General features: G+C 32.6%; 1 protein-coding gene across 2 annotated transcripts in view; it reads left to right on the plus strand.

Annotated features, from left to right (window-relative positions):
- Positions 1-7,980: 7,980 nt before the first annotated feature.
- LOC127719676 (kinesin-like protein KIF20B) overlaps positions 7,981-12,055 on the plus strand; it is a 55,710-nt gene continuing 51,635 nt past the window's right edge. For both annotated transcript variants that reach the window (XM_052225912.1, XM_052225913.1), the window contains exons 1-3: positions 7,981-8,197; positions 8,726-8,984; positions 10,028-10,215. In XM_052225912.1, the coding sequence (XP_052081872.1) occupies positions 7,994-8,197; positions 8,726-8,984; positions 10,028-10,215 (651 nt within the window). In that variant the 5' untranslated portion in view covers positions 7,981-7,993. The remainder of the gene's footprint in view (positions 8,198-8,725; positions 8,985-10,027; positions 10,216-12,055) is intronic.

Consider the following 12,055-nt stretch of genomic DNA (forward strand, 5'->3'; position numbering starts at 1 on the left):
CTACAAGAGGATAACAATTATACATTAACAATTACATATATACTTATACATTTACAAGCAAGACACACAATAAATAAATAAGTGATATCATACAATAAAATTGAAATAAACCATATTTGGTTGATTTGTTTGCAAAATTCTTAATTGCAACGTGGATATGAAGTTATTGTAACATGCTTTGTATTATGAAAATATTTTTTCAATATGTCTTAGAAACATGCACACTTTTGTTATCAGTGGCACGTTACAGTGTGATAATAGACCAGTAAGTTTCAATTGAGAAGGATTTTGTGTGTAATATGTAGGTATATACCTTTCTCTTAAAGACATAATTTGTTCATTGGAGCATACAAAAAAATAATGATCCCATAAACCATACATATTCATGTATGTGACAATATAACAAATGAAATGAAATATAGGGGGAGTCCTTGGGGGTCACCCCACCCCTCCTGTTTGAGAACTTGGAAACGGTCGAGATCCCCACCCCTTAACCATATATATTCATGTATGGGACAATATAACAAATCATATTAAATATAGGTTGAGTGCTTGGAGCCACTCTACCCCTTCCTGTTTGAGAATTTGAAAACGGTCGAGATCCCCACCCTAAACCATATATATTCATGTATGGGACAATTTAACAAATCAAATGAAATATAGGGGCAGCTCCTATGGTCACTGTAAACCATCCTGTTTGAGAACTTGGAAACGGTCGAGATCCTCACCCCGAAACCATATATATTCATGTATGGGACTATATAACAAATCAAATGAAATATAGGGGAGTCCCTGCAGTCACCCCACCCCTCCTGTTTGAGAACTTGGAAACAGTCGAGATCCCGACCTCTAAATTAAACCATATATATTCATGTATGGGACAGCAGAACTTATCAAATGAAATATTGTCCTGTTTGATAACTTGGAAACAGATGAGATCCCCACCCCTAAACCATATATACTCATGTATTTGGCAATATAACAAATCAAATGAAATATAGGGGAAGTCACTGGGGTCACCCCACCCCCTCCTGTTTGAAAACTTGATAACGGCCGAGATCCCCACCCCTAAACCATATATATATATTCATGTATGGGACAACATAAAAAATCAAATGAAATATAGGGGTAGTCCCTAAGGTCACCCCATCCCCTCTTGTGTGTGTTTTAAGAACTTGTAAAAGTTTGAGATACCAACTCCTAAACCATATTCATTCCTGTTCGTCATTTCAAACAGATTTGAATGACATACAAGGTCAATCTCATAGGCATCACATATGCATATCACTTTACTAGACCTAATCAATGTGTACTAGACTTTGCCCAATGTCAGGCGACCATGGGAATGAATAATTATGGGAGCTTTGTTTGGGAGACTTCGTAACAGCATTCTGTTACAATTATTTCTTGTTTATTATAAAATTTTATTGATGCAAAAAATGAGTAGGTTTAAAGAATTTACCTTAATTATATTTTGAATAATTTCTGGTTCTATAAAAAATTTCATTTTAATATGGCTCATTTTAAAGAAAACATATCTTTCAAGCCCAAGAATGTTTGACCAACTTTATTATAATCACCTGTCATTTTATTCCAAACTTAGACATCATGGACTTGGGGTGAAGGCGGGGGTTATTTACATTTACTATGGGCAGGTCAGTCAGACCTCACCTTTGATCCCCGTAGTAGTAAACATTTGTCTGATTTGTGTCTCATAACTTTTGCACTGTAGAACACAAACTCAGTTTTCTTTCCAGGGAAGCAAGTCCATGCATACTATTACAAGCTCGTACTAAGTCAACTTGAACTACTAACAGTCAACTAATACCAACGTTAACTATCAACTAGAACAACTGCAATCATTTCGAACTTGTACCACTGCAGACACATGACCATTAAAAATATACTTGATATATGCATTGCTTTGGAAAACCTTGATAAAATATGAATTATTTGCCTTAATAATTAATTCATTAAATGAACATAAATGCACAATATATGAATGTTTAATGTTTGTTCTTTTAAATCTTAAAAAAAATGAAGCAACATAGCCACAGTTTTCATAATTATGTTTGCCTTGGTTTTTGGTTAACTGCCTACAGCGCTTACAGTGCTTTGATTAATATTTACCGTTTAAATATCTGAATAAGATTACAAAATTTTAAATTAAACCATTGATATTATTTTTTTTATAAAAATTAAGGTGAACAGACCCAGGGCGAACGACTCTATGGGTGAACGGACTCAGGGCAAACATGTAATTAGGGCGAACGGACCCAATACCCAAATATCCTCGTCTCATGGGTTTTCGTGCTAGATTAAAAATGCATTGTGACATCACAATTTCCATTGAAAAAGCATGCATAGTACGAATTCATATGACTACGAAAACATATGATCTGACCATATATATTTGCAGATTCTATTCCAGTTTTCATTTTTTTCAAGGACTTATCTCACATAGAAATCTTACGAGAAAAATACTTGTAAGTAATGAACATTTTTGTGTAACTTACGATAATTTTTTGATGTTAGAATTTTTTGAAAACATCATAAACAGCATACAATTTCCTTCAAGTTTATATCTATTAACCAGGTTGGGCACGAGTTAGGAAAAGTGTGGTATTCCCTGTTTTCAGGTAACATCCCAGTTTTCTGGTGTTAAAAAAATACCAGTTTACAGGGACTTCCTATTTCTAGAATCATGTGCAAAACAGTGTAGCCGAGACTATTGATTGGCGCCTAAAATATCCCATTGACTGGGTCAGATTAGGTGAACGTTCGTCTGTAACGCCCACAACTCACGACGTATTTATTATAGACATTTAAACTGTGGGGTCACCAAAGGGTCTCAACGCCTAAATAAAATAATTCGAAAAACTAATCAGGAATAACCTTTGTGTTTTGATTTATATTGAATACTTAAACGTTCTTTACTTGTGTTTTTGTTATGTTTTGATAATGAATTTTTATGATATCGGACGTTATTTCAGCAAAAAAGGATTTAACTGGCTTTAAAAGTTACAATGGATGTGTTGATTATTATCTTTTTTTCGGACGTCAAAGCGATTTAACAATTGCGGTTGTCCAATTATGTCATCTTTTAACTTTTATCTGGTCAAAATTTTATTTTAGAACGAATGCATGATCAACTTTAAAAAGTGTGCAAACACAAAACATATAGACAAAATATACTTCTTTCCTGTCTTTTTCGTACTTGCAAGTTATTAGACAGTAAAAAGGCTATTTGGATCAAGCCTTGTGAAATTTGCATTTACGTTTTTGAACACTGAAATGCAGTCAAGTTTAGCGATTGATAATTCATTGATAACATTCTGGCGTATCACAAACAAACAACTTGTAACGTCTCATTTCATTGGCCGAAAGATACAACAACAATTGTAGTGTGCACGTGAATTGACACAGGTGACCGACAATGGAATGTACTACGTTACTACGAACGTAAAAAACAATGATTTTTGGTCGAAATAATTAAATAAGTATTTTGTGAATTTCAAATAGTGGGGTCGAAATATTATACTAATAATTTGTGTTAAGTAAATTAATATTCTTTATGCATGCAGCACTTGTACCGCACTATGAAAAATATAAGGATAAAATAAAATACATGTGCCGTTTTTATACGGATGAATGTATGAACCACTTTAATTTCTTTCATATTGACGCTAGGTTACAGTACACACAGAGAGGATGTAATCTCATACTCCCTACACTGTGTAAAAACTTGGTGTCACACCAAGAAACTCCAGCAACTCTCTCCAAATCTTGGGAGGAAATTGGGAGAAACTTGGAGTAATTCCTCCCTAAAACTCCTTAATTGTTTATTACCTTGGTGTGGTTTCTCCCAACAACATGATTTTTATTGCTATGATTACCTTTGAAGTGTGCCAGTAGTTGATGACTACAATAAACATTTCTTGTGTTTCCTGTCATTAAATGACAGTCACAAAAATGATAAAAAGTGTGAGATTTATTAAATTTAATCAGAGACATATTATAATCTGATTTTATTAAAGAATCCTGTACAACTTTATTTATTAAAATTATATTCAGCATTTGTTCTGACAGTGTTGGGTTTTCATACCTAAGAAACATACAAAAACAAACAAAACATCACCTGTAAGTGGAGTATTATTAATAGAAAATAAAGACATATATTTTAATTGAATTTATTCAATCGTTTTTTCTAAATTTAAATGATAAGAAATAAAGGAAGATTATATAAATATAATATATATATATGTAATTTATCTACATTATTTTATTTTATTCATTATTTTTTTTTGTATCATTACTATTATTTTTTAAACCATGTATATACTAATATCTATATGTTTAAACTGACTATCATTGACTATGAATACAACTTATTGTAAATATCAAGTTGCCATTCTTGATTATGAGATTATGAAAGAATGTAAATAATTTTCCAATCTAAAAATACATATTTGTATAAAAATTTTAAAAATCATTTCGTTAACCTTTTTTTATAGCTTTCAGAAATAAAACTAAATAGGAAATGATTGAAATAGGAAGAAGTGAGAGAATAGTTGACATGTAATTATGTCACTGTCAGACCATGCAGTCGTGCTTTGTTGATTTTTATTACTCTTACCTGCAATCAACAGGTCATAAAACCCTCCCAGATGGGAGTAATTACTTGGTGTTTTTTGGGAGAGAAATCTGTGTTTCACAGTGTGACACTGTGTTACACCAGAATCAGTGTTGGGAGTATGAGATTACATCCTCTCTGTGTGTACTGTATTATCCTGACAATGTCGTAGTTATTTTTAATAAGGATCTCATAATACTGATCCATTTCAAATTTATGATGGGTTGCACATTCCTCTTTTATTGTTTAATGCTATAAAACGAAAATAAAGTAGCTAAGCGTTTGGTCATTTCAGAAATGACGTGTCATAAACGAGCAAATTGTCCCCGAAAGATCGTATCATGTGTGCACGTGAATATAGATGTACTATGCAATGTACTATCATGGTCACCACGAAATTCAAATGAATTCAGTGAAGGCATGTTGGTGTAAAAAGGTTTGAAATGTTTCATCGGCGAAGATTTTATTTTTGCATGTGTGGAACTAAAAAATAAATAAATACTTGTGAGAAATGTCGTAGTTTATAAGGAACTATATAAATGTACTGTTTTCGATTTAAATTGATTGAAAATTTATCCTTTAATTTCATACCGTAAGAACTGAGCTTTGCGTAACATTGTTGAACTATCCGCCAAAGTAACGTGTGGCATGGGTGCGTATTAAAATGAAATACATGTATGATAAACTTATAAACGAAATATTAAGAAATTAAGGATGACTACTGTAAAAGTATGTACAAAAATGGAGTCACCTTTTATCAATACATTTAGTGAATAACCACACTGTTTAAAACTGATTGTTTTCTATGCAACTATTTAAATATTTACAATATATAATTTTCAACCGAGGATAGCAAAACAGTTAATTATAAATTAAGAAAGTATATCGCTGGAGTTTATAAAGTACATTTCCTTCCACTGTGCCATGGTTTGCCATCTCCATTTTTTCTCTAAACAAAGCATGGCTGGTTACATGTTCTGAATTTACTTAGAATTTCGGGATTTTTTTTTCAAAATCAAGTAAACTAAATCAGTAAAAAAAATCACACTATCCTAAAACTTATGAAAGAATATGAATAATGAACATGACAGTTTATAACACAAACCCATTTACTATAAAAATCGAGCAATATCTTTAGTATGTAATTTGGTTATTTTTGTAGTTAAGTACGGTTTCATTTCATGTACAACGTTAATTCATCAAATCCATTGAATAAAAGATAAGGCTGGGTGAGCAACTTGACAAAAAAAGGCAGGATGACAATTTATTTAAAAAAATCAGGATAAACTAATAAATATAGTCAGGACCTAACAGACTGAAAAATAGAAAGACAGGACAGAGATAACAACTAAAAAAAATGCAGGACAAAATGTTTCATCCAAGTCCCCCACCCCCAATCAAAATAAAATGGTAGCTCCCTTAATCCAGAACCAATTGAGAGGAGACAGTTGAATTAAATATTTCGACGTGACTGTTAAGATTAAAGTTGAAAATTTTACATGCACATGTATAAAAGCTAGAATTGCCATGGGATAATCAAGAACACAATCATGTACGTGAATATGACGATGGAAGTTTTTAACGACCTTGACCGGCTACGTGAATACTGATCAGTCCATTCAGCTTTATAGTACGCGTGTTCTATTTTCGCAGGTGTGAGGTCGAAGGTTTGAATTGACCAATGAAAACGATCGTTCCTTAACGAGTTAATCTAATAAAGTTTGTTTGACCGATTATGTTGCACGACCTTTCGCTAAGCTTGGCCGCAGTTCAGTATAAAATGTATAGTTTGATGATCTTTTCTGCTAACTACTATACTTGTGAAAAACCTTTGGCAACAGAAACATATTCAGCTTTTTTTTTAATCGACCCAATTTACATAGTAATGGACGACTTCGTACATTTTATGATCGCAAATAAAATATGTATATAATATACTGTGCACTGTAGTTCGTATATATACTGAGACCCTTTGGCAACCCCACAGTTTAAATGTTTATAATAAATACGTCGGGAGTTGTGGGCGTTACAGACGAACGTTCACCTAATCTGACCCAGTCAATGGGATATTTCAGCGCGCCAATCAATGGTCTCGGCTACACTGTTTTGCACATGGTTCTATTTCAATTTATGGCATGAAATTTACAAAAGGGCTGTTTAACTGCATCATTGGTATTTGTAAATAAAGTATTCCACTTTCAGGAACAACAAAACATGAAAAAGGCCAAAAAAATATATATGTCTGTTTAAGGTTACAGACTTTTAAAAAATAGGGTAGGTAGGTCGGTATTTTATTTTTTGAGTCATGCCGTTTTGTCTTGTCATGGTCTGAGTTTACCCATATTTTTAATGATTGGATTATTTCCTTTGGTAATTGGTTGGAAAAAAATGGCGGCAAAGTGTTTATTTCATCACACGAGTTGAGAATTTCCTTAAAACAGCTGTCATATTCACGATTGTGAACATTTGGATGTATCAGGCAATTGATTTATATTATTTGCAACACTAATTTCACTTTTGACAAGAGTTCAGTTTATTTTTCACTTTACGACGGAAATAAAATGACTAGGCATGTTAGGGTCGGTCGGGTAACCGTAAACAGACATATATTTTTTTTTGGCCTAAGTGAAGCCTTGTTTTTTCTAGAACTCAAAAACATTCAAATCTTTTGTTTATGAATCAATTGACCAAGCTGCATGCTACAGGTGTAACTGACCATAACTGAATTATGTTCACTTCTATTGAAAATTTCTATTCATAAAATTTAAGTGCTCAAGTGATTAAATTATCTTTTTGCCATCTCATAATTGATGATCAAGGTATGAATTGATGAACAAAGGATTACTTTGTTGTGAAATAAGTGCCACTTTATTTGAACTTAAGACAAAGTAGCCATTTATGCTTGAAATTGCAGAATTTAACATAGAAAGCAATGGGGCTATGAATTAGTGGTTTCATACCTTAACACACAGATAACCAGAAAGTGAGTTTTCAAAAGATGAAATGATTGCAAACCCATTTATATTGATTATTAATTATTTTATGTACATGCTGGATATAATGTAAAAAAATAGGTTAATAAGTGAATTAGTTCTAATTTGATGCAGGAGGAGGAAATTTGAAAACACATTGAAACTTGAAATAAAATAGTATGAAGTACAATATATACTTAATTTATTCAAAACTCTATTACTTGTACATTTCCATTATTGGCATTTTGTGTATAATTATTATGATTACAGATAAAATTATGGAATTTGAATTCAACAGTTACACTAAATTACTATCTATGTACATATTAAGATAACCTAACAAGAATCAACAGGAAGATTTATTTTTCAGTAAGAAGATAAATAAACAATGGCAGGAAGGACAAGATTGCATTCAGATGTTGTGTTTGGAGACACTGCTCAAGACGATGATATCTCCTTCAGGAATCCCAAGAAGAGGATTTTGTTTGACGAGGAGAGCACCAATACACCTGTGGAGATCTCTGAACACATGAAATGTTATCTCAGGATTAGGCCTTTCTCAGAAGAAGAAGTAGATAGCAAGGAAGACCAGGTATACTGTTCTGTACCAGTAGAACACACACAAAGTTATTTAAAACCTGTACGAGGAATCAAGCTGTGGTTTACTTGGCTTTTTTATCCAAGATATTTAACTGGTTTCAACACGGGAAACAGTCTAACTTAATAGTCATTAGTGCTTGTTAAAAAATGACATTAAAAAAAAGGGTCAGTCAAGTTACACAGATACACATGTGTTTTTTTTTCGACCTTAGTGAAATAAAGCTTCATATAATCAATTATGCCAAATATGTAACCTCAATGAATAAGAATAGAATGAGAAGTTCAGACTCTATCAATTGCATTATTCTCAAGGATTCCTGTGTTTATGCAATGCAATGCAGTCTTTAAATAAAACAATACATTCAAGTTAAAGTTCAGTTTTTATCATCATTTACATAATCAAAAAGTAGTGATTTTGTTACCGGATTGTCAAATCTGACTTTTGGATATCTTTTGTTGTTATTTTGTTGCATGTAAACTACTTTTGTTAATCCATGCATTCAATATCATTATTTTTCAGAAATGTCTGACGATTGAAGATGAGCATACAGTAGCCACACATGCACCAAAGGAATCCCATACATTTAAAAACTGTACACATGGTCTAGGAAAGACTACTCATAAATTTAAATTTTCCAGAATTTTTGATTCAGTAACAACACAGAAGGACTTTTTTAATGAAACAATGCTTGGTCTTGTTAAGGACTTTATTGATGGACAGAATTGTTTAGTGTTTACTTATGGTGTAACAAGTTCTGGGAAAACATACACAATTCAAGGTAACTATGGGTTTTAATGTATCATCTACTATGTCAGGCAAAATCAGTTTTACAACAACATTTATATGCTATTCTTGTAAGAACAGGTTAGGCACGTTTTTGACACTGTTGCTGTAAATCTTGAAATAAGGGAATGAGATTTTTACACAGTTTCATATAATTTCCTACTAGTTTTTTTCAAATTTTTCAAGACAAACAGTAATGAATAAAATAAAAACAATATAAAGTAATAAACTGAAATATCAACCTTCACATTTATTTTAATGAAATAATGAAAGCAGCATATATTCACTTCTTGAACAAAATGATAGTTTCACTTAATCTCATATGAGAGTGATTTCTCACAAATTATAAATTTTTCCTCATACCCAACAACTTTTGGCTCCAAGGATTTTCATCAAGGACCTATCCAGAATTTTTCAGAAATAAAAAGTTCAATAACCTAACAATTTAAAGAAAGTTATACTTCTGGGACCATTAGTTTTGTTAGATTAAAAGCCTAGTGGAAAAGATGAAAACAAAAAGAGTTTTTGGACTTTGCAAAGAAATTATGCATTCTTGTCATCAGAGATCTGCCTTCAAAGATTGGTTTTAATGTTAAGCATATTTCAATATACATTATTAATTTGTCTTACATTAAGGTGTTTTTTCTGTTGTTCAAGGAGAAAATTATATGAAATGGTCAATATCTAGCTTATGCTGTTGACTTAAATCCAAAAAGGATTTACTTACATGACTTAGGAATGTTTTAAAGACAAATAAAAAAATTTGTGTAAAACAAATTACATTAATTTCAACAGAAACATGAAAAGTTACACAATATCTACACCTTAAACTTTAGAAATACCGGTATATTCCAAAACACAATCTCAATCCGATTTGTTGACAAATTTTTGTTGTTGATAACTCTGATCTCAACTGGTAGGTAACTGAAACTACAGGTAATCTTTTTTGCCAGTCATTCAAAGTTTAACTGATATAGTGCATGTAGTGATTGATGTCTGTCTGCATCTGCCAATCTAATGAACAGTTTACAATTTCAGGAAAACCTAAAGATGCAGGAATTTTACCACGAGCTCTAGATGTGTTGTTTAACAGTATAAATGGTAAACAGTGGCCTAATAATAATCTGAAGCCTAAGATGTTTATGGATGTAACTAGACTGTCGTCAGATCAAGCAGCACAAGAAATAAAAATAAAGGAGAGGACATTGAAGATGGTTACATTTGATGTATGTTTGGCAGTCATATATTTTAAAGGCACTTATGTAGGCCTGATGAGTTGTTGTTGAGAAATCTTCCCTTTTATTCTTTTAAATTTCAATAATTGAACGATATTATTTTGACAACTGCATGGTTTCAGTTCAAAAATCTTACCTAAAACTGAAATCTTGATTCACTTTTAGTTAACTATATTTCAAAATTTACTATAAAAGTCTTTGGAAAATTGCACTTTTAAACGAAATGTTATAATAATGCAGTGAAATATATTTCGCAGAATCCTTTAAACACATGAAATAATGACTTTTAACAGTACACAGGGAATAAATCAGATCAGAAGCGTTCTAACTGCTTAACTGGTCTGGAATGAAATGCTGATATGAAATTTTATCATGATTTAAAACTGATTCAATAAGTCTATTGGATATACAGTGAGGCAGTTGCACACTGAATCATCCAGGCATCTACATAAATAAATGAAGACTTACCGTGAAAATAATAAGGGCTGTTCCATAAAAACATACATGGGACCCAGGGAAAGCAACTTAAATTTGCCACTATGGATGGGTATGAAATATTGTATTGTATGGGTTTAGATGTATGCAGGACTCTAAAATCGCTTCTATGGGTGGTCACTCTGTTTGCAAAGTGCCTTCCCTGGGTACAATGTATGTTTTAATGGAACAGCCCTAAGGAAAAAAAAGCTTGGACACTGGTGCTCCATGCATGTTTCCATCTCCTCAAATGTCCTTGTTCTCTTCCTTGGTATGGAATGCTAAGATGCTTAGGTGCTTAATAAGTAATGTAGGGGACTTCAAGGTTAAAAAAATTATTTTGGGGGTCTGTTCTTTTTATTTTTTGCGCAGGGTATAATGTTTTTGACCCGTCCGTCAGTCCTGTTTCTTGTCATCGCAACTCCTCTCAAACCACACAACAGAATTTCATGAAACATTTTTAGATAATAAGGACATACTATGTAGATGTGCATATCGACAGGAAATTACGATTCAATTTTTTTTAGGAGTTATGCCCCTTTGAACTTATTTGCTTCAATATACTACTGCAACAGTTTGTCATCGCAACTCCTCCGAAACCACACAACAGAATTTCGTGAAACCTTTTTAGATAATAAGGACATACTATGCAGATGTGCATATCGACAGGAAATTACGATTCAATTTTTTTCGAGGAGTTATGCCCCTTTGAACTTATTTGCTTCAATATACTACTGCAACAGTTTGTCATCGCTACTCCTCTGAAACCACACAACAGAATTTCATGAAACTTTGTAGATAATAAGGACATACTACATAGATGTGCATATTGACAGGAAATTATGATTCAATTTTTTTTTTCTTACTGTTATTTTATTGTCGAGCCTGCGACTTTTGTCGCAGAAAGCTTGACATAGGGATAGTGATCCGGCGGCGGCGGCAGCGTTAGCTAACTTCTTAAAAGCTTCATATTTTAGAAGGTGGAAGACCTGGATGCTTCATACTTTGTATATGGATGCCTCATGTTACGAAGTTTCCGTCAGTCACATGTCCAATGTCTTTGACCTCATTTTCATGGTTCAGTGACTACTTGAAAAAAAAGTTAACATTTTTTGTAATGTTAAATTCTCTCTTATTATAAGTAATAGGATAACTATATTTGGTATGTGCGTACCTTGCAAGGTCCTCATGCCTGTCATACAGTTTTCACTTGACCTCGACCTCATTTCATGGATCAGTGAACAAGGTTAAGTTTTGGTGGTCAAGTCCAGATCTCAGATACTATAAGCAATAGGTCTAGTATATTCGGTGTATGGAAGGACTGTAAGGTGTACATGTCCAACTGACAGGTGTCATC

This window comes from Mytilus californianus, unplaced genomic scaffold (assembly GCF_021869535.1).
Source record: "Mytilus californianus isolate M0D057914Y unplaced genomic scaffold, xbMytCali1.0.p SCAF_11, whole genome shotgun sequence".
Taxonomy (NCBI): domain Eukaryota; kingdom Metazoa; phylum Mollusca; class Bivalvia; order Mytilida; family Mytilidae; genus Mytilus; species Mytilus californianus.